The sequence below is a fragment of the Chelonus insularis genome, unplaced genomic scaffold, assembly GCF_013357705.1.
Source record: "Chelonus insularis isolate UGA/USDA-ARS -01 unplaced genomic scaffold, ASM1335770v1 contig_94_pilon, whole genome shotgun sequence".
Classification (NCBI taxonomy): domain Eukaryota; kingdom Metazoa; phylum Arthropoda; class Insecta; order Hymenoptera; family Braconidae; genus Chelonus; species Chelonus insularis.
In genome coordinates this window covers 2,290,285-2,312,586 of record NW_023276783.1, presented here as the reverse complement: position 1 = coordinate 2,312,586, position 22,302 = coordinate 2,290,285, and the positions used below count along the sequence as shown (strand labels likewise).

The 22,302-nt window shown below is 29.2% G+C and overlaps 6 protein-coding genes across 9 annotated transcripts in view; 4 read left to right on the top strand and 2 right to left on the bottom strand.

The window, feature by feature from the left end:
* Window positions 1–2: 2 nt before the first annotated feature.
* Cks85A (Cyclin-dependent kinase subunit 85A) lies at window positions 3–776 on the top strand. Its single transcript, XM_035093068.1, has 3 exons — window positions 3–191; window positions 271–398; window positions 492–776. Exons 1-3 carry the CDS (start codon window positions 133–135, stop codon window positions 581–583), a joined length of 279 nt encoding a protein of 92 aa, XP_034948959.1. The 5' UTR covers window positions 3–132; the 3' UTR covers window positions 584–776.
* AMPKalpha (AMP-activated protein kinase alpha subunit) lies at window positions 715–3,424 on the bottom strand. 2 transcript variants are annotated; one of them, XM_035093051.1, is made up of 9 exons: window positions 3,125–3,424; window positions 2,886–2,998; window positions 2,414–2,794; window positions 2,129–2,335; window positions 1,960–2,065; window positions 1,528–1,874; window positions 1,288–1,448; window positions 1,060–1,222; window positions 715–985 (listed from the first exon to the last, which is right to left on the bottom strand). In XM_035093051.1, exons 2-9 carry the CDS (start codon window positions 2,986–2,988, stop codon window positions 894–896), a joined length of 1,560 nt encoding a protein of 519 aa, XP_034948942.1. In that variant the 5' UTR covers window positions 2,989–2,998; window positions 3,125–3,424; the 3' UTR covers window positions 715–893. The 2 variants fall into 2 exon arrangements, with proteins under 2 accessions (XP_034948942.1, XP_034948943.1); XM_035093052.1 differs by lacking the exon at window positions 3,125–3,424 and having other exon boundaries at window positions 2,886–3,002.
* A 169-nt stretch (window positions 3,425–3,593) lies between these two features.
* Window positions 3,594–8,383, top strand: Elp1 (elongator complex protein 1). The gene is made up of 6 exons (XM_035093048.1): window positions 3,594–3,779; window positions 3,921–4,002; window positions 4,083–5,542; window positions 5,615–5,838; window positions 5,918–6,324; window positions 6,380–8,383. The coding sequence occupies exons 3-6, from the start codon at window positions 4,181–4,183 to the stop codon at window positions 8,344–8,346; spliced, it is 3,960 nt and encodes a 1,319-aa protein (XP_034948939.1). The 5' UTR covers window positions 3,594–3,779; window positions 3,921–4,002; window positions 4,083–4,180; the 3' UTR covers window positions 8,347–8,383.
* A 4-nt stretch (window positions 8,384–8,387) lies between these two features.
* On the bottom strand, window positions 8,388–15,668 carry LOC118072901 (uncharacterized). Its single transcript, XM_035093069.1, has 9 exons — window positions 15,398–15,668; window positions 14,846–15,194; window positions 14,628–14,783; window positions 14,350–14,559; window positions 14,099–14,267; window positions 13,881–14,010; window positions 13,704–13,776; window positions 10,197–10,832; window positions 8,388–10,130 (listed from the first exon to the last, which is right to left on the bottom strand). Exons 2-9 carry the CDS (start codon window positions 15,170–15,172, stop codon window positions 9,519–9,521), a joined length of 2,313 nt encoding a protein of 770 aa, XP_034948960.1. The 5' UTR covers window positions 15,173–15,194; window positions 15,398–15,668; the 3' UTR covers window positions 8,388–9,518.
* LOC118072899 (vacuolar protein sorting-associated protein 26C) lies at window positions 11,928–13,594 on the top strand. The gene is given in 6 exon segments (XM_035093066.1): window positions 11,928–12,209; window positions 12,286–12,429; window positions 12,510–12,927; window positions 12,930–13,001; window positions 13,073–13,198; window positions 13,279–13,594. Coding segments are annotated over 6 exon segments (900 nt in total). The 5' UTR covers window positions 11,928–12,152; the 3' UTR covers window positions 13,362–13,594.
* A 178-nt stretch (window positions 15,669–15,846) lies between the features above and the next one.
* The window catches only part of Mef2 (myocyte enhancer factor 2), a 32,965-nt gene continuing 26,509 nt past the window's right edge, over window positions 15,847–22,302 (top strand). For 2 of the 3 annotated variants that reach the window (XM_035093059.1, XM_035093054.1), the window contains exon 1: window positions 15,849–16,737. The gene's annotated coding sequence lies outside the window, so the exon portion shown is untranslated. Of the gene's footprint in view, window positions 16,738–22,302 lie in introns of all 3 variants that reach the window. The other variant, XM_035093060.1, reaches the window with a different exon arrangement.

The window sequence follows — 22,302 nt, the reverse complement described above, 5'->3', positions numbered from 1 at the left end:
GGTTTTTCAGTTCAATTGCACGTTGTTTTTGTTTATTGCAAAAAAATTTTTTTTAATCATTTTTTGACTTGAATAATTTTTGTATCACTTTACACTGAATTTAGAATTAATCGAAAAACTTTTTACTCCAAAATGTCTGTAGAACCAATTCAATACTCCGAAAAATACTGTGATGATAAATACGAATATAGGTTAGAAAATAGAATCATGTGTGCGTCCTTATTTGTTTTTGTGTAATCTTATATTCTATAATTGTTTTAATTATTCCAGACACGTTATATTGCCTGCTGATATTGCTAAGCATGTTCCAAAGTCACATTTAATGACAGAAACTGAATGGAGAAATCTCGGAGTTCAACAAAGTCCTGGATGGGTACATTACATGATGCATGGTCCAGGTATTTATAAAGTCTTACAAAATATATCTTTGAAAATAATTATTACACTTGTAATTATTGTTGGAGTTGAGAGAGCAATAAACTCTTTTTCAGAGCCACATATTTTGCTATTTCGAAGACCAAAAATTGTTCCAGTTAGAAATGGACCCTCTCAATCAGATCCTCAAATGATTTCTTGTAATTAAAACTAGAAAATAGTCTTAATTAATTTTAATGAATAGCTATTTATTTTATGTGGATGCGGATGTTTTAGAATAATCTTTTTTATTCAGGAAAAATATTTATTTTAAAAGTTTATATTAATGAAATCTAAATATGTTTTGATGTGACTATATTTTGTACTGGCTAAAAATAAAATAATTTATTTGATATACACGATTCACATCATGTTTTAATTAAAAATGTAGCTATTATCAACTCGAAAATATTTGATAAGTTTTGCAGTTAAGTTTTATAAAAGATAAAACAAAAAAATTTTACATAATGGAGAAGCTATTAACGCGCCAAATGAGTAATTAATGCAGCACACATCTCGAAAAATTCCATTGTGCGATGACCAGATGGTTGTAACGCTGGTTGTGTGGGGTCTACGAGTAAAATATGGATGAAATTAGTATTAAACGTAATTAGTTAAATTAAAATAAAATTTAGTTTAAAATACCTCGCACGAGATTTTCACTTTCATCGTGTGGTAATGATTTAAAATCTAGTAAATAGCTTCTATAATCCACTTGATATAATTGCAATGACATTTTACTGTATCTGTTTGTTAATTTGTTTTTGCGACGCACCCTTACACTATAAGCATTGATTATTTTCCATTCCTAAGAAAAAATCAAATTATTAATGATAGTTGCTCCAAAAGTTTCTAAATAATTAAATCACTTACAAAATTCAGATTTTTCATGGTACGAAATACTTCGTTCATTATATCACTTGGTCTAGATTGTGATCTTATTCCTAAATGCCATTTTGCTCGTTTCACAGGTGTTCCTCGATTCCCTTGAGGCACTGCTGGGATACTTGCTGACTGAGAACGCTCTCTGAATGCTAAAATATTATAATTTATAGAAATGGATTTTGTGTAAAGACACTTTTTATATTTATTTTTCATGTATTTATTTATTACGAGCAATTCTTTCAGGATGTGGCTTCATCGGACTGTTTATCGAATCACTTGAACTTGCTGCAATTGGAAGTGGTGGTGGTGGAGGACTAGATGCTACATAAAAATCTTTGTATTCTGCCTTTGCTGCTTCATCAGCAATTCGTTGATTGTCAATTATCAAATGATAAGCAATTGCTAATTGATCATGAGCATCTCCATTCAAAAGTGCTGAGTAAACTTCTTCTTCTTTGACATTAAATTTTTCACAGACTTCTTTCACTGCATCTATATCAATGACCGAGGACTCTTGCTCTACTTGAGGCGGGAATAAATATGCCGGTAAATCTTTTTGAAACCATTCATGTTTTCTGAAATTAATAAACATCAGTATAAGAAATATATTAAAAAAAATTATCAAATATGGTTGAAGTAAAGAAACTTTTTTTTATTTACTTTACATCCTCAATTGTCGATCGCTTCATAGGATCCACTTGCAACATATGACAAAGAAGGTTAACCACACTTTTATTCAAATATTCCGGAATAGGAAATATACCCGCTAAAAAATAAAATTAATTAATAAAATGGCCAGGTGTATGATAAGAGAATTTTGTAAACTTACATTTTATTTTTCTAAATAATGTTGGTACATGTTCATCATCGAAGGGCAGTGTTCCACAAAGTAATGCGTATAATATAACACCGCACGACCAAATATCAATTTCAGGACCAGCATAAAGTTTACCAGAAATAACTTCTGGTGCCGCGTAATTTGGAGAACCACAGGATGTTCGTAAAAATTCTCCATCCATCATGATATTGGAAAGACCTTAAATACATATTAAATGAATTAATTTGTTTTATTTAGTGATTTTTCAATTGATAAGAATGTTGAATGCATAATTACCAAAGTCAGCTATCTTAACATGAAGATTATGATCTAACAGTAAATTTTCTGGCTTCAAATCACGATGAACAATCATGTGTCTATGACAATAATCTACTCCAGAAATAATTTGTTGAAAAAATCGTCTTGCTTCATGTTCTTTTAGTTTTCCGTGTTTCACAATATAGTCAAATAATTCCCCGCCTGATACGTACTCCATTATCATAAAAATATCAGTTGGAGTACTAATAACTTGATATAACTTAATTATATGAGGATGTCGAAAGAGAGTGAGGTTTTCAATCTCTCTGCGAATTTTCCCGACGACATCTAAGCTCTTAATCTTTTGACGGTTTAATATTTTCACTGCTACTTTGTGATTTGTTATAATATGTTCCCCAACTGAAACATTGAATGGAATATTTATTTATATTTCTCACTTAATAGAAAAAATTTGAAGTTTGTTTTGAATATAATAGCAAGATAATCCTACTTTTCACTTTCCCAAATGTTCCAACTCCTAATGTTTGGCCTAAATTGTAGTTACCAATTTTGACAGACGGCTGTATCTGTGCTGTTGGAATTTTTTCAGCCATTTTAGATTATCTATCAACAATATTATCAACAATTACATTGTTATTAGAAATGTGAATATACATACTTATTTATTATTGTGTATGGTTTGTATTAGCCATACATCTTTGTTTACAATTAATAAATTTGTTTACTTACTGAAATGTGATGAAATTATTGAGAAAATAAAGTTGTATACATATATAAGTTCTTAAGTTGAATAATAGAAAAAAAGGTGAGCCTAACAATTGGATCACACCACAAATGTTCAAGTCAGACAACAGGAAAATCTGGGGACATTCTGAATTTTACATATCAATCCAATAATTTATTCCGAAATTTAAACTCAAGTTCTTATTCAATGACAATTCATTCTCACTACTTTGTTGATCAACTTTTTGATGATGTCGCACTTAGATGTGTTCGGAAAATACTTTATTATTATGATTTATTTACATCTAATAACAATACGAACGAATAGAAATTTTCAAGTACAGTCATATCAATCAACAGAATGTATGTAATAATTAAATGTACATTCTTGAAATTACACGAATAACTAATATTATTGTCTTTTCATATCGTTATTTATGACATTATATCTAAATTTAGTTGTTGATAAGAGAACCTCAGACTTGATACTTGTTATGATAAGCAAATAATAGCCATTAAATCGATTGGTTGGAAAAAACTGTGAGTGCCTCTTTTCTCAGAAGAGCTCTAGTATGAACTACCAAGTCACATGTCATGTTGATAAAGTCAATTGCGATTGGAAATGTCAGTATACAGATTCAGTGCAGATTTTTTTTTACAGGTAAATAATTGATAATTTTACAGTAACATAATTTGACATTAAGTTATGGTGTAAAAATTTAATAAGATTACATTTTATTATTTAAATATTTGTGAAGTTAATAACTAATATAGAAATTAATGAAATCTTTATTATTTATAGGTTAAAAATTTAAAATAAATAAAACAACCACGTGCATCACATTGTAATAATTATTTATATATGTATAAATATTTATCAACAGGTAAAGTGCAATAATTTATACAATATTAAATTATAATGTTAATTTGGAGTTAATAAAATTATATTTATAAAAATTTATAGGTGATGCTGTAATATACAAACTAAGACAAATCATTGATTTCTATAGAAATTTATATTTATATCATTTTTAGAAGATATTATATACAGAAACAAGAAAAATGAAAAATTTAAAAGTTCATCATCATAAAGTTTATGATTTAAAGGAAAATCTGGAAAAAATATTTCAAAAATTTGAAAATACAGTTCAACTTGATAAAGTTTGCTGTTCATGTTCCAGTGATAGCTCATTGATTATTGTTATTTCAAATATTGTATATCATTACAATCTTAAAGAAGCGGAACAATTAAATATTTTGTGTACAATTGACATTGATCCGAATTTTAAACCAGTTGGTATAGCATATTTGTTGAGCGATAACATAGCTTACATTGCCTATGACTCTGGAGATTTAATAGAAGTACGGACTCAACTGCCGTCTCATAGTGAGATTAATACTCATTTCGATGATGGTTTAAAATGTATTCAATTGAGTCCAGATCAAAAAATTCTAGTTTTGGTTACTGGTAATAATAGAGTTATTACCAAAATTTCTGATTTAGAAGAAACATTATCAGAAATCGATTTAGAGTCTGAAGATTTTGGAGAAAAACAATTTGTTACTGTTGGATGGGGCCATAAAGCCACACAATTCCATGGCTCTGAAGGAAAAGCAGCAGCAACAGCAAAACAAGTAATTGTTGGTAAAACTGAAAGAGACTCTGGAAAATCATATATTACATGGAGAGGAGATGGAGCACTTTTTGCAGTTAGCTTTTTTAATAAAAAATCTGATATAAGACAATTTAAAGTATTTAATCGCGTTGGAGTACTTCAGTATACATCTGAGTTGACCCATGGTCTTGAAGAAATGATTGCATGGAGACCTTCAGGAAATTATATATCAGCACCCCAACAATTAACTGATAAGTATGTAATTTCACTCTTTGAAAAAAATGGATTAAAACATCGAGAGTTTACTTTACCTTTTAAAGCCATGGATGTTGAAATAAAAGAATTATTATGGTCACCAGATTCAGAAATTTTAACAATGTGGGTAAAAAAAGATAAAAAAAGCCTTCTCCAATTATGGACTATTAAAAATTATCATTGGTATTTGAAACAAACAATCGAGTTTCCTCAAGACGATTTGCTATATTTTACTTGGGCGTTTGCAAATAAACAGTTAATCTTGTTGACAAGGGAAAACATGATGATTTACCAGTTTACATGGGCTGTGAATCATAGCAGATGTGTTGAAATGAATGATAAAGCTGTTGTAGGAGTTATAGATGGTGATAAAGTTCTTTTGACAGGATTTAGAATGGGCATCGTGCCACCACCAATGTCCCATTATTCCTTACAAATTAATTCTGCGATTAATGAATGCTTCTTTGCACCAAGAAGTCAAAGTTGGCTCAATCCCAATTCTTTTTTTGCTTTATTACAAAATAACCAGTTGGCATTATGTGTTTATGAAGATGTAAGATTTCAAATATTTTTTTCAATATTTACTTTTTACGTTGTATAATTAACATTATTCTTTTTATCACAGGTAGATTCATTGACTTATAAATATGTTAGATCTTATAAAATTGAGTGGGAAGTTCCAGAAATTCAGAACGAAAATATTTATTATTCAATGCATCATTTCTTATGGCTTAAAGAAGATACTATTTTATGCTCATTATCATCCCTATCAAAAAATTTTAACTATTTGTGTATTATTCATTTGGAGAATATAAATCCTGATAAAGATGGAGGTCGCATAGTAGTGAGGTAAAAAAAAATTATTAATTAATTCACAGTTGAGTTAACTAAGTAATTGACATTTAACGGTTTACTTGGTTTTAAACAGGGAGGCATTGAAGATGAATAATTATGTACAGCATATCGTGTCATCTCCGGATGTTAATATTGCTTACGTCTTAGTAGGCTCTCATGTGTTAAAATATGTTGACGGCCAAGGAGTAACAGAGACCGGAATATTTATTGGCGATCCTTGTGATCAAATGGAAGTCGTAGAGATGGAAAATCGTCATGTAATCGTAACACTTACAAGTACAAACGGTCTTTACATTAACAGCAAAATTGTCGCACAAAATATTACTAGTCTCAGCGTTCACTCAGATTTTCTTCTACTTACAACTCATCAAGATACTTTAGTTTGTGTCATCCTAACTGCTGATGGCTTTGAAAGACTTTCTATGACAAATTTAAACATTCAACCATGGACCAATGAATGTCAAGAACAACATCCAAGGGGTAAGTAGTTATCAAATTTATTATTTAAACATTCTTTCATAATTGTTATTTTTAGGCTTAGACATTAGACGTGTGGAAAGATCATCAAGCCTTATAATATCTATTCCTTACGATTCTAAAGTCATTTTACAAATGGATCGTGGGAATCTTGAAGTTATACAGCCTCGACCTTTATCTTTACATATCCTCAAAAATCATCTCAATGCTTTGAATTATTTCCAAGCTTTTGACATTATGAGGAAACAACGCATCAATTTAAATCTTATTTATGATCACAATCCAAAACTTTTCATGGATAATGCTGAAAAATTCGTCGACTCCATTAAAAATTCTCAGTGGTTGAATTTATTTATAGCAGAACTACAAGAGGAAGACGTCACCAAAACAATTTACCAAGCTTCTTACAGTGAACAAGAACATGATGTTACTCCAAAAGAGGGTAAAGTTGAGTCAATCTGTCGATTATTGAGAGAAATAATGGAAGAAAAATCAGATAGAAATCTTATACAACCTATTCTGACATCTCTAGTGAAAAATAAACATATTCCTGGTATTGAAACTGCTTTATGGAAAATTAAAGAATATAAAATGAAAGAAGAAATGTCAGAAGGTAATCTAAAATCTGCTGATGAAGCTTTGAAATATCTTTTGTATCTCGTAGATGTAAATATGCTTTATGACATCGCTCTAGGAATGTATGACTTGGATTTGACCAAGTATGTTGCGGTGAAATCTCAAAAAGATCCAAAAGAATATGTACCTTATTTAAACAGCCTAGCTGAATTAGAAGAAAATTACAGAAAATATAAAATCGATAAAGATTTAAAACGATACGAGTCTGCTTTAGAGCACATTGTCAAGTGTCCAGATAAATTTGATGAATGTATAGAATTAATTCGCAATCATAATTTGTACTTCAAGGCAATAAAATTACTTCCCAAGGATAAAGAAGAATATAAAGAAATAGAAAAGATGTATGGACAATATTTATCCGAAAATAGACACTATCGTGAAGCGGGAATTATGTTTGAAAGAAATGGAGACCTGGAAAGTGCATTAAAAATGTATAAAATAATTGGAAGTTGGCAAAGTGCCATCATAATATCGACAAAAATGAATTTGAATCCAAATGAATTAAATAAATTTTATGAAGACCTTGTCACTCAGTTGAAAGAAGATAGAAGGTATCGAGATGCTGCTGAATTATGTTTAGCTTACCTTGGAAATTCAGAAGAAGCTGTATCACTTTTATGTGAAGGTAGAGAGTGGCGAGATGCTTTGAGAGTAACTCATACATCAAAACGATTGGATTTAATTGAAACTCATGTGAAACCTGGAATTTATCAACACGCAATTGATATTGATGATAAAATAAATAAAAATAAAGAAGAATTCATAAGATTGAAAAATAGATTAATTATTGTACGAAAAGAAAAAGCTAGAAAAGAAGCTGAAGCTCTAACGAGAAATTTTCAAAATTTCGAAGATGAAGAACCTGGACAAGAATTTAGTGATTTATTAAGTGATACTAGCAGTGTCGCAGGATCGGTCACATCTACCAGCTCAAAAAGTTCTAGAACTTCAGGCAGAAGCTACCGATCAAGTAAAAATAAAAGGAAACACGAAAGAAAATTTTTAAGTATCAAAGAAGGTAGTGCTTTTGAAGATTTAGCCATTATTCAAGCAATTCATAACATTGCCTCAAACTCCTATGCTCAAAGAGAAGAAGTTTGTAATATTAATCGAATTTTATTGAACTTTTATTTTGACGAACTAGCAGAAAAACTTCAAAATTCTTTGATAGAAATGATAAACATGATTGAAAAGAATAAACACGATATTTGGTTAAAAAATCTCAGTAAAGTAGATCCACCGAATAATGAAACGGATGCTAATATGCCACAACACATTTTGGAGCCCAAATTTACCTATCCACCAGACGTTATATCTTGTAATTGGATTTTAGAAATATTCCCACCACCACCATCATCCTTTTCAAAGTCACGATCAATATGTAAATAATAATGAATAATGAAACATGGTTTTTAATAACAAACAATAACTTCTTTTGATTTTTTTTTATTTACATCGTCTTTCTTTTACACTAGATACTTCACTATACCGCCTAAAAATTATACTATATTTTTTGGAAGATTCATAAAATCATCCGGTAAATGCTCATAGATATGTTTGAGTAAAAATATATTACATTATTATCCATATATTTTTTATTTTGTCAATATTTTTTAATATTTTATAAATTTTGTTTCTTTGAATATTAAAAGCAAAAAGTTTATAGCATTTTATGTACAAAACAAATAGAATCTGGCATATTTTATTTTGTATAGTGATTTTTGGTTATATGTTCGAAAAAATAAAGGATAATACTTTTCTATCTTGAATATATGTAAAGATATGTTTTATATAACAAAATCTTCATGTGATTATATATACTCCTATTTTACTATAATAATTAAATGTCAGAAAACGATAATAGTACAATAATAGCATCAGAAATAATTATTTTATAAGTTCCTTTAAAATTCCAGTTCTTGAAAAAATCAAGTAAGGAATAAACATGCTTCTCAAAGTGCACTTATTAAATATGTCAGAACTGGTAAATTAAAAAATTTTTTTAAAATGAATTATGTGAAGAAAATAAAACTAATTGTTTTATTTAGAATAGGTGGCAGTATATAAATCTTTTTTACAATTTAATTATTGAATTATAATTATTATTTCGTGATAAAAATTAAAACGTAATATGTTATACAAAAAAAAATCACGTCTTCACTCCTATTCATATCAAGCATTCTTTAAAAAAGTGCAGCTGATATAAAGTTAATCAAAATAATCATTCCTTCTATTAAAGTCTCCTCGTTTTAAATTGCTTCATGCTTGAGAAGTCCGATTTTGGAGAACACATAAAAAAGAAACGAATTATTTGTCAAATATTCACAATTGAAATTTCGTTAAAATTTATAATTTTTTTTGTTAATTTTTATTTTATCATCTAAAAAATTTTTTCTATTTATTATCATTTAATAATTAATTAATTTTATTGCTTATTTATTATTTATAAATTATTAATGAATATTTAACAAACGATTTGTTTCGGGAGACGTTACCAGATATTCTTAAAAATAGAATTAAAAATTAAAATAAACTGTGCTCTTAAAAAAACCATTTTTCAATCAGTGGTTGTCGATATTTGCTAGAGAGATTATACTAGGTGATTTAAGCTCAGGGCGGAGACTTATTTTCATGTGCTTAGCTTGAACATATTTCTTTCTCACAGCCTGATATTTGTCTTTATCAGCATTAATAATAATTGCGGCAATGTCTCGCACAACTGGCAAGACTTGATCTTTACTATAAGTACTGTAATGAGCTAGAGTATGTGTCCAAATGGGTTTACCTACTTCCGAATCGTCATTGCCAATAACATAAAAAGCAAAGTAAATGGCAGCAGCAGCAATGAGACTTGGTGGATGATGGCACATTTCATAATGAACCAAACATTGCTCCATAAAATATTTAGCCATGGTATGATGAATGGATGAAGCTCGAGCTACTTTACTATATCGCCTCAAAAAGTGTAGAGGCAATGGCCGTCCGAAAGAGTAGTTTAACGTTCTCACAATTAACATCTCCATTTGAAGAATCTCATTTTTGTTGTAAGCATTGTCGGTAATAAATACAAAATCACTTATGTCTGGAGCATACATTTCCTCGTATTTGCATGCAATAAACATTGCCGCTACGCCCACAAGTTGTAATTTTTTTCTAGTTATGGTAGTGAAAGACTGAAATCGGATAATAATTAGTAACTATAATTAAAAAAAAAAATTATTTAAAAAAATTCAAAATACCTGTAAGAATCTATCTATAATTGCAACAGTGAGGTAAAGTGTTTCTTGAAGTAAACGAAACTGTTGGTGAACTTCTACTAACCAGTCAATTAATACACTTCGCATTTTGTAAGTTACTTCTTGTCCAGTTAAATATCCTTTTTTGATAGGATATTTGGCTTCGAGTTCCATTAAGTATCGATAAATATCATTACTGTAGATTGTGACTAGAAGAGGATTATCCTTATCAGCCTCATCAACATCTTCAACTTGTAAAAGATCTGATGAAAATGCATCATTTTTCGGCTTTAATTCATTTTCAATTATTTCCTGTCTAGCATCTTTGATATCTTGTTTGACCTCTTCTTTTATTTCAGCTGGAGCAACCTCTTCTTTAACTTCGACTTTTAATACCGGTTTGACTATCTGGACGGGTAATTTCTCTGTTTTCGCTGTTAGCGGCTGCTTAGATTGAGCAAGCTGTTTAACTTGAGGCTTTTTCAATACTTTCGGCTGTAGTACACCATTTTTAGTAACTTCTATCCCTCGAGCTGGAACTCGATTACCAATCTCGCCTAAAGCTGCTCGCCTGGTCTGTCCTGAGATTGCATTAACTGCAGATTTAGTATTTTTAACGTTTTCTTGATTCAACGTACTCTAAAAAATGCGAAAAATGTTTCCAATCAATAATTATTATTATTCTTTTTATTGATATAAATATAAACATTTAATAATATCGAATAAATAAAATTAATTTTTTCCCAACTATTTTAATCAATAGTTTATAAGTAATAATCGGCCTCATGTTTAATCGTTCTTGAATTGCTAAGTTTTCTTAGTTTAGAAAAAATGTAAATAGTAGGTATAAGAAAGCAAAATGAAAGAAGACACGTATACAGAGACATAAGAATCCGTTGGCGCTAATTTTCCTCTCCTCATCCCGCCTAAACTTATTGTAAGAGGTATTTCTTGTATACAGGACGCTTGGGATCAATGTCAAATAAACAAATATTTTCTTACTAAAATTTCGAAATTTTTGAAGAAAATTAATAAGCACAATTCACTGCTTAAAGCCTAATGTAATATTAAAAATTGTTCATTTCTTTATTTTCTAAGATAATGGGCTTTAAAAATCAGGGGTATTTAAACACAGTGACGGTTACACCATCCCTCCAACGGTTTGTGACCGCTCTCCCCAGCAACAGTTTTTTTCTTAAAATTTTCGCTTATTTCTAATAGAAAACTTATTAATTATACTTACCGTAAACGCTGTGCGATTTCTTAGGGCCATTGTCAAGTCTTTTATTCCTCACTAATATCACTTAACTCAAAATTATAAAATTTAATCGTCGAATAGAAACTGGGGGTCCTTTCAGTCTTTTCTCCTCCGAATGACAAACAACGTTCGGCTCCCAGTAACGACTCTGCCGATTTGAATTTGTTTGCTGGCCAGTCGTGTGCTTCTAATTTTAACCGGAAATCAGAAGCGCCATCTCACTTGAAGTACGCTGTAAATATTTTATTTATTAGAAGATTTAAACGGATTATTAAAAGCTCCAATTTTTAATTAAAATATTTAAAAAAATAATTTATAAATTACTCAATAAAATTCATCTTATTTATTTATTTTAAACTTTTGTATGAATATTTATCTATATTATTACCGATGAGCGGTACAAATAAATTACTAGTGAATTTTTATTTTTGGAGCCTAGATGGCAAAATAAACTATTTCCTATACTTTATTTACATTTTGCATTTAGACACTCCATTTCTGTCTATTTTATTTATAAAAAAACGAGTTTTTGAATTTAAACAAACTTCAAATACTCAATTCAAACCTTATTTAATGATGCTCTATGTAAAAAGTATAATAGCTTTTCAATAGATTGATACAAATGATGAAAACAATAAATTATTAAATTTAACCTCTAATCATACATAGCTTTTCATAGGAAGTAAAACGAAATTTTAAATATGTCAATTAATCTGGACATAAAATTAAAAAGAGCAAGTAAAATTTATCATGAAGGAGTAAGTATTTTTGTTTTAATTTTCAAATTTGGAGTCAAAGTTACAAACAACTAATGGAGTAAAGTTTATTTATTAGGAAATTGTTGCTGGATTAATTTTACTCCAAACCAATTCAGATGTCAAACATGATGGGATTTTTCTTACAATGGAAGGTTCTGTTAATTTACAATTAAGCTCCAAAAATGTTGGAATATTTGAAGCTTTTTATAACTCAGTTAAAGTGAGTAATATTTATGGAATAAAATTGGAGCAATAAACGCATCATTCAATTAATAACAATATTGTTTCTTATATTTTTAGCCAATTCAACTGGTACAATATACACTCGATGTAGTTCCAGCAGGTAAAATTCCAAGTGGAAAAACAGAAATACCTTTTGAACTTCCTTTGAGACCAAGAGGATCTAAAACTCTCTATGAAACTTATCATGGAGTTTTTGTAAATATTCAATATGTGATAAAATGTGATATAAAACGAAGCTTTCTAGCAAAAGATGTTACTAAGTCATTAGAATTTATGGTAGAAGATAAACCATTATTAGGAAAAGAAGTAAAGGAATTAAATAAACCGGTTCAATTTAAAATAATACCTGAGTCATTACAAAATATTCGGGATAAAGCTTCTGTCCCAAGATTTTGCATTACTGGACAAATAGATAAAGTTATTTGTCAATTATCTGAACCATTAACAGGAGAAGTCATTATTGAAAGAAGTGAAGCATAATAAAGTCAGTAGAATTACAATTGGTTAGAGTTGAGACTTGTGGATGTGCTGAAGGTTACTCTAGAGATGGTAATGAATAGTTATTATAAATAATATTTTAATCTATGATTAAAAGAAATAACTGTGGATTATATTTAAAGCGACAGAAATTCAAAATATCCAAATTGGTGAAGGGAATGTTTGTACAGGACTTGCCATTCCCATTTACATGATCTTCCCACGATTATTTACATGTCCAACATTGAACACAAGCAATTTTAAAATAGGTAAATAATCTTTTTAATCTCTTTTTTTATTCTTCAATCAAACACAGGATCAACTGTTTAAAATTAATTTTGTATTGCAGAGTTTGAAGTAAATCTCATTGTCGTTTTTGAAGATGATTATGTTGTGACAGAAAATTTTCCCATAATTTTAAAACGTCATTAACTACATATTATTTTGGATCAATTATTGTATTTTATTAGAAAGAATAACAACTTTTATTATAATAATGGATACAAATGACATATAAACATTGCACTTTATATTTCTATCAACAAAAGAAGTAATGACAAACAGTACTCCATAAAAAATTTCAAAAAAGTTGTTCATAAGTGAAGCTCATATTGAGCCGTCAATTCGATTATATATGTTTAATTAAAAAGTATTTTTTCTTATAATTTCTTTTATCTAACTGGATAATTAGTCTAATCCGAATTTTTTAATCAATAGTTTGTAGTATCTTTCAACGTTTTTATTTTGTGATAATCCTACTGAGACAAGGAGGACAAAATAACCGAGAAGTAAAGTTAAAAACTTATTTTGTTTGAACCATTTTATAACTCCATTGACTTCGGTATGTCTGAAAATTATTATTGACATTTAGTTATTTTGCATGATTAAATTAAACTTTGTCTCTACATTTTAATAATTTTATTTCATTATTGTTATAGAAAGATACTTCACTTAGTGGTGCTTGTATCTCTACTGTACACCAAGAGATATCGAACTCGTACCAAATCGCTGTTTTGTACTAAATAATACTTAATTGGTACTTTATTTCCAAGAGCAACTTGTAAGGTATCCCCAGAATTGCCTATAATAATCATATTAACAAATAGTTTATTCAATATTTTTATTTAATTACATGAATGGAAGTTAATAGAGAGATCAATAGTAATTACCTGAATTGCCTCTTTTAACATCCGGATGATCAACGAGTTCACACAATGCGACGCAACTTATATCACTACCTATTACACTTCCTCCCCATCCGTAGCCTGCTGGAGACCAATGTAAACTCACTTCCAATTCACTTGACAGATAAATTCCATTTCCAAATATTCCTCCATTCTGTTGATAAATATATTTTAAAAATGTTTTATTTTAAAAGTTTTTATGATTGATAGAAAAAGAAATAGGTTGTGAAAAGTACCTTACTCATGCTCTGTTGAATTCCATAGTGCAAAATTGAATGAAAATTTTCTAAACGACTACCATGATATGCAAAAAATGTAGAGTACCCTTTAGACACAGCATTCCATCGATCTTCTTTAGCTGATTGATTTGGACTAACTAGTTCGAATATTAAATTTGGCTTTGCTGCGACTAATTCGGATGGAACTTTGTTTATTATTGACTCATACTATAAATGAAAATAATTAACTATATTTCAAATAATCCATTAATTAATTTCAAATAAATTATACTCACAGTATCTTTATTTACAGATTTCATAAAAGGATCTCGAAGACCTATTAGCACCCAGTGCAATAAATTTATTGTTGCTTTGTGATTGTCATAAAAGTTGGGATCTTCTAAACGCTCATTAATAATGGCAAGAGGTGGAATGACTTCAATAGTTTCTCTCTTAACAACAAAATATTTTTAATTAGAAATCAATTACTAAAAATTTATTTATTAAAACTTACTAATGCTTCAATATCTTTAATTCCGTTAGTAATATACATTGGAGGGAATGGTTTGAGGCAGTTATTATGTTTATAGGTGTTGCAAGCAGCAACGAAAAAGGACCATCTAAGATCAGCAGCTCGAAGATCTTGTTGCAATAAATTTTTTAATGATAAAATTTTGTCATTAATCTCTTGTAGATCCACATGGTCAACTGGTGGTGAACTTATATTCGAATTCATCATGGAGTTACGTTCTAACTCATTAGAATTTGTATTAAATTTATCCTTTAAAGTTTTATTACACCATTTGCTGTACAACTGAGGCTTTGTTTCTAAACAAGCCATCCTTTTCAAACCTTGAGTGAACCTATCAATAATAGTTCAACATCTTATGATAATGAGTTAGTTCAATCTATCATAGAATAATAAATTTATGAAATTAATTCAATTGAATGGAAAACAGTGAAAAAATTAGAATTTCGGAGGTCGTGTTTTGTATTTGAATATAGTCACTGATAACCGGTTAAAAATTCTTTTGAACAAAAGATTGAATTTTTAATGATTACTTACACATTCAGAATACGTGGAATTTATGCAGTTGCATTTAACATCTCTCTTTTTTAATATAATTTTTGCAGTCGTGACATTCACTTCCTCCAATTGTTTTCATACGTTATGTCATTTGTCACGTCAACCGTTTTGTCTATAGTTCATTCCTCTTAGTTTTTCCTTAGACAACTAAACATCAGAATATACGACTGAAGTCCTATAATGAATTACTTATTAATCGATCATATTCCAAACAAAAATGTGTTAGTAAGTCAATGTTTACAATTGTTCGAGAAATTACATGTCTGGTAGTAACAATTATCATTTTAGAATTTTTTCGTTTCTACTTTGTACACCCTGCTTAATCAATGATGGCGCTACTGGCCCAAATTAAAAATTAAACAAAGCTATATTTCGATATATCGAATAAAAGGGTTCTAGTGTAAACTATTTTCAGATTTCAACCAGTATTTATTGGCATGTTGAAAAGTAAACTCTGTTAGTTTTGTGTAAAACGAATGAATTTATTTTCAGTTATAAAAGTGAAGTAAAAACTTTCTTGAAGTTAGTTTAGTAGAATCTTGTTTTTTAGGTTGGGAGTTTTTCAAGTGGATGTTGGCGGCTATGGAGCTCAATGTCATGCCTCAAGGTAAACTATCGATGACGTCAGTGGACGTCATTTAACAAGTGGGAGTGGATGGATGGATATCGGCGACGGTTGTGGTTTTCGCGAATCGCCCTCGATATCTGCAGGCGACCTAACCGCTTCGACGCGATAATGCTTCGAGTGTCTTAGCGATGCATGATCGCGAAGGCGGTTCTAAACGGGTAAAACCAAAGGTTCTGAGCGTATGATCAAAATTCAAGATAATCGCACGTGTTGTGAGTGGTGTCGTGTTGATGAAACATTGTGTAGTTTCTCGCGCGGTGTGGTAGATGGAAAATCACCAAAATACATTTGCGCATGCCCGCGCCCGCATGACGTCACGAAAATTGTGGTTTTGATCAAACTCAGGAGCTGACACTCGTGTGCACTTAATTTTATTTTGTTTTATATTTTTTTCATTAATCGTCTATTACCTCAGATCTTAAGTTTAAAGACAATGCTAGTGTGTGAAATAAAATAATTGAAACTTAAGTGGTGCTTAGAAGTCAGAGAAACGCGTTAAAGAGTTATAAGATAGTGTAAGATAGAGAAAGAGAGAATATAAACGAGTGAGAGAGAACGAGAGAACGGCGCGAGGAAGAAGAAGTGAGTCCCGTGCTCGGTGCAGGAGAAGAGACGCCGCGGAAACGGAGCCGAGCCGGTGCAGATGAGAAGGGAGGAGTGGAAAATAAAGAAAGAAATAATAGAAAAAAACGTAAGTACCCGGACACGCATTGCCTGTTCGTCATTATCAAAAGATATAGCCTAATATCTGTTACCGAAGGCCATTGAAAACATGTGACATTGACTTTCCCCGCTACCAACATCTTGATTCAGCTGCTAATGTCTTTCAAATCCCGATTATTCAGCTGGTTCACATCAATTTTGACTGTTAAATATTAGCAATAATATCGTATAAACTAGTTTGATATTTATCTTGACAAATAAGTCTTGGCATTTTACTCCTCCAACACACACAAGCCTTTTTAAATATTAGGAGAGTAGATTACATTTACGAAATTTAATGGAACTAAAGTTTTGAAATTTAATATTCCCAAAAAAATAATCGACTTAATAATTGATTGGACAATAGAAAAAATATCAATGACAGAAAAAACAATTAAGTAAATGATTAAGAATTGAAACACAAAACAAAATAAATTGTTTGGATTGATATTTTAAAGACTACTGGTGCTAAGTAGGTTCTGACTAGTAATATTTGGTTTTATTCAGGCAGATTGAATGATCATGCCAAAGAGTAAACTGAGAAGATAGTATTTATTGTCATCAAATACCTGACAGCTATGAAAGATTGTCTATCTGATAGACAAGTTTAAAAGTCAGAGTTTCATTCATAACCTTGGTAAATGACATCATTAAAAAATTTTCAATCATTCTTATTGCTGTGAAAAACTTATCTTAATTAAAAAATTATTTATGTATGTTGCATTTATGCACATAGATAGATGAAAGAAGTTACTTTTGCGTGACTTTTTCCTATCAACACTATATTATTATAAGTAACATTTATTTATACAGTCCAACATTTATATTAAAATGGTCTGTTAATTATTTTTTTCTTACCTTCTTTAAATTTATTATATAAAAAAAAAAATTAAAATATTAAAGAGTCTGGTTTTCATTTTAAAAATAGTTGGAATTAATTATTTATAAATTTGTCGTTTAGTTTATTTTCATTATTAATATTCCATGCATTCTTGTGTAAATGTCTTTTTTATATTTGTTTAACTAGAATATAAAGTTGTTTCAAACTAAAATTAGCATAAAATCACTCTCAATAAATTATTTATTATATTATTAATTAATTTCCAATGAATATTTTTGTCATTATAAAACTTCATTGATTCATTTAAATGTTAATGTCCTAAAGAAATGCATGTTTTTCATTGAAGAAGTAGATATTCACAAACTAGTGAAAACATTTTTGTTACATTTTATGATTTTTTATATCTATTAAACGTCTTTATAGCTACAATTAGTTTCAAATAATTCTTTTATCAATTTCAGAGTATCGTAAAAATTAATATTAAATGAATGAAATGATTTAAAAATAGGCTGTAAAAGTTATTTATAAGATAAATTTTTTTTTTTCAAATTTTTATTACATTCTCTTTCTACATTTATGATATTATTAACGATTCGGATATTTATATCAAGTGAAACCTGTAGGATCTCTTCAGGGAGAAATTCATACTTTACTTAGCCGGTTCGTGGATCTCGCAAGACTGGAAGAGACGAAAAAAAAATCGTTTGCATCTTCATGGATAGGATGGCTTGCATACCAAAGATTTCTTCTGCGCTTCGTCTTCCATCGCCCTTCTTCTCTGAGGGATCCTTCGTGTCTGATACTGCCATCTGCTTTTTTATAAAGTCTTTAAAACCACATCGGTACTATAGAAAACTGTGATCAATCATTAATTAATAATAATTAAGAAATATATTTAATTGATAATTGATATTCTTTTTCTTCTGAACTTTATACAATATTGATAATCGTTAGCATTAGAAATAAATTGATATTCAATCATCAACTTATGTTCTTATGTTTTTAGAATAAATTGACAAAGTTGATTATTTTAGCCATTGATTACATTTCGCTAGGTGTGACAAATGAATAAGGTCAGTAAAATCGTTGTCCTCTGAGTGAAAATTGAAAATCACGATGATCAAGTGTCTAATAACATCTGCAAACCATCTGATATTTTGCTAAGTGAAGTTGACGGTTGCTTCAAAGGTGTGAGATTTAATATATTTTCCTGATAAACGTTCATTTCTTACTTTACATGTGCAGACAAAATATATATATATATATATATCTTTTTTTTTATATATTTTCTCATATGATAATTCGAGTAAAGAATTTTATTAATTTATTATTCAAAAAAACCTGGATTGTATTTCACAAGATAACTTTCATTGACCCTTGACAATTTTCGTTTTACCAAGTCAAATAAATAATCCAATGAAATGAAATATTTTTATTTTTTCAATGAAAATTTATAACAGACTATCTGAAAATTATCAAAAATTATTTAAATATGAGATCATATGTTTAAATCATTATGATAATATTTTTTATAAATATTTTCTCTCCATTTAAAGAAAACAGCCATAGTTAATTAAATTCTGCTTGAGTTGGTGTTTGAATCTTTTATATAAAGAGATACTTGAATGTTTTCAGCGATATTATAGTTAATAAGAGAAAAAAAAAACTTTTCATGGTTGCTTTTATTGATTTTTGTTAGAAAAAAAATGAAAAAAACCACTCAATTTATTCTATAGTAAATGAAACTTGTGCACATGTTAATTGCTTACATAGAAAAAGGTGAAAATATTGAGAAATGAAGTCATGTTATTCTCCAGCATCTCTAGATTGGGGTCATTATATGATAACATTGTAATTTAAATGATATAACATTCAAAGTATTTCTGTTAAACTTTAACTTCATTCAATTCTTTTTTATCACATTTGATTAGAGTTTGTTTGTTTTTTTTTTAATTTAAACAAGAAAAAAAGTGAAATAAATAAGAGAAAAAAAATTACGTAAAGTGTAACAGAGAAAACCTTCAGTGTCAATATCAATTCTTAGTTTATCTATCAGATAAAATCTTGAGAACCTAGACCTACGCAACAGATAACAACAATATCTACTACTGAAATATATGTTACAGCTTAAAACTTTGAAAAAAAAATATAATAATATAAAAGTTGAACATACAGATGATGAGGTAGTCAAAACAGATAATAATACTTTGAAGTTTATAACTGTCATGACCTCACTGAACAAAGAAATAATATTCAATGTGGGTCCTCGGAAATATGGTAAAATATTAATCTATGACCTAAACGTTGACTCTTTTTATTAACTTGAAAACGCGATGGATGAGATTGCACACTTTGTCCCCCTAGTTTCCTACTGCCTTGAATTCCCAAGGTCTCGTGAGTGCTCTCAGCACTTCCGGCCATAGTCATGCATTAGAAAATCCAGAGTTAGTGGCTACAAGATCATATCTATCCTCGCGCAATATTTTTTTCACTCTTTATGACAATTAATTGTAATATCATTCATTAGATGATTGAATGTAGAAAAAGATGTTTCTACTTTATGTAAATGATGTTTTTTTAAAGGAAAAATATTTTTCCCACGCCTAGAAGTTAGTCCTGCATGTGGTAAGGATTGAATGATAGTTGAGAAGACCTCATAGAAAGTTTAAGATAAATTTTCAAAGTTGGGAAATTCCAGCTAGGGGGGAATCCTTGGTGTGTAATTTATTATATAAATTGATTGTAAAATCATTTTATAATTCTATCGTTTAATGAGATTATATCTTTAATAGTTGTGTGTTACATTATTTCGATTATTATCAATTGTAAAATGACGATTTATATAAAAGGTAATTTTTTTTTTTTAATTACAAAAAATATTTTCATCCTTTTTCAAGGATGGTAAATTAGTTCATGGCAATTGAAAGGTTAATTTAATTAATTAAAAGTAAAAATTAAATTTTATTTTACAATTATTGATGGAATATTGTCTGTAAAATTGAATCAATTCATTTTATACAATAATTTTAATCATCTGAATAACAAAAAAGGTAGTAACTTCTGTGGGTTGAAAAATATGTTTAGAATAATAAAATTGAATAGAAGAAATTATGAAACACATATGATTTAGAAAGCATATTTCTGTATTGGTATCTATTGTTATATTAATTAATTAATCAAGTGTCATATTCTAATTGTTTAATTAAATAACTATATTGGAGTTAACTAGACTATCAGTTGTACTAAATTGGTTTTAAATGAGTAATTAATGTAATTTAATTTATTTATTGTGTATAATCTTCCGAAAGGGGTAACAATAGTAACGATAAATTAACAATTATTATTAAAACTCGAGTAATTCAAATTTAGTATTGAGTTAAATAAAAAATTCAATTTTTATATGAGATTTCATTCAGATTTTTACTGTTCTATTATTTGGTTTGAATTTTACAAATTAGTTCGACTGAACAACAAAATGTCAAAAATTCAGTTAAAGGGCAATAGTTCATGATGTCAAATCAATGACATAGAATTTTTTGCTACGTAAAAAATCATTTTTTACAATACGTAGTAGTTGTCTAGAAAAGTTTGAAAAATATTTTTAACTTGTTTTGGAATTTCATTTTCCGTTGACAATAACAATAAAAAAAAATAGTTATTATCCTGAAATATAATCTAATATTTTAAATCTTTACAAATTTATGCAAATAGATATTTTAGGAATTTTATTCAATCCTATAATTTATCCTAAAAATAATAATTCTCAGAACATCGTTAATTACATTATCAGAAAAAAATCTATTCAAGTGAAAAAATCAATACATTACCATAGTAAGTGGAGGCAAATATTTTCCACGCTGAAAATATTCATTTGATAAACATAAAAAATTGTGATAAAGACATATTGGTTGATGATTGAATAGTCCAATTGTATTGGAAATGTAACAAATAAAGTATGTAGAATATTTTTCTAAAGCTAACAAGTGAATCCATGTGGTAAGAGTCGAGGAAAGTTGATAGAGGGACCCCATAGAAAGAAAAGTTGAGTAAAGACCTCAGGAGTGATAGAGGAGAGAGGTCCTGCACGTGGTAGCAGGACCACGTGGGTAGTTCTCCTGCGTCACCAAACTCACACCGACAGCCATCGTGTATTGATTGAGGGTGGCCATGGTCGTTTCCATGACAACGTTTCTTTTACCTGCACGATGATGTACGTTATAGAGAAAAAGTATAGCAAGTGAGGTATGTTGTTGTTGGCTATGTGTGTTGGCAGTTCATTTCAACCCCCTGAGTCTACCTGTATTGCGCAGCGCTTGCTTCACCTGTTCGCATCTCTTTACTGACAAGAGACCACCCACGGGTCTCTACCCACGTTCATACGTGCACACCCAGGCTTTTCCACGACCCCGTGTGTATGCTAGTGGGTTATATAACAGGCTTTTTTGTTGCAAATATTCAGGACTCAAGGAAATATTGCATTATTAAAGCTCTCAACGAGTCACTTATTTTTTTAATGACATAAAATGATCAAAGACTTTCCTCACGTTGCTTATTATTTATCAAACATCGTATGTTATTTAATAATCTTTATATTTTAATAGTAATATATATTTTAAAGGACTTTTTTTTTATAATGGATGAAACTGTTATAAAAAATATGAGATTTTTTTTTTAATAACTTTGTCCATTGGCTTTTATTTTTATTTAAATTAT

Bases quoted from the DNA above. Each gene is read 5' to 3' on its own strand.
- LOC118072901 (XM_035093069.1), bottom strand. From the start codon at position 15,172: ATGGCTTGTTTAGAAACAAAGCCTCAGTTGTACAGCAAATGGTGTAAT. The intron at 14,560-14,627 runs GTGAGTATAATT...TTTCATTTATAG, and splicing joins AATCTGTAAATAAAGATACT to TATGAGTCAATAATAAACAA. The intron at 13,777-13,880 runs GTGAAGTATCTT...AATAATTTTCAG, and splicing joins AGAGATACAAGCACCACTAA to ACATACCGAAGTCAATGGAG.
- Cks85A (XM_035093068.1), top strand. From the start codon at position 133: ATGTCTGTAGAACCAATTCAATACTCCGAAAAATACTGTGATGATAAA. The intron at 192-270 runs GTTAGAAAATAG...TAATTATTCCAG, and splicing joins GATGATAAATACGAATATAG to ACACGTTATATTGCCTGCTG. The intron at 399-491 runs GTATTTATAAAG...ACTCTTTTTCAG, and splicing joins TTACATGATGCATGGTCCAG to AGCCACATATTTTGCTATTT.
- Elp1 (XM_035093048.1), top strand. From the start codon at position 4,181: ATGAAAAATTTAAAAGTTCATCATCATAAAGTTTATGATTTAAAGGAA. The intron at 5,839-5,917 runs GTAAAAAAAAAT...GGTTTTAAACAG, and splicing joins GGAGGTCGCATAGTAGTGAG to GGAGGCATTGAAGATGAATA. The intron at 6,325-6,379 runs GTAAGTAGTTAT...TGTTATTTTTAG, and splicing joins TCAAGAACAACATCCAAGGG to GCTTAGACATTAGACGTGTG.
- AMPKalpha (XM_035093051.1), bottom strand. From the start codon at position 2,988: ATGGCTGAAAAAATTCCAACAGCACAGATACAGCCGTCTGTCAAAATT. The intron at 2,066-2,128 runs GTAAGTTTACAA...TTTATTTTTTAG, and splicing joins ATTATTTAGAAAAATAAAAT to CGGGTATATTTCCTATTCCG. The intron at 1,875-1,959 runs GTAAATAAAAAA...TATTAATTTCAG, and splicing joins TCGACAATTGAGGATGTAAA to AAAACATGAATGGTTTCAAA.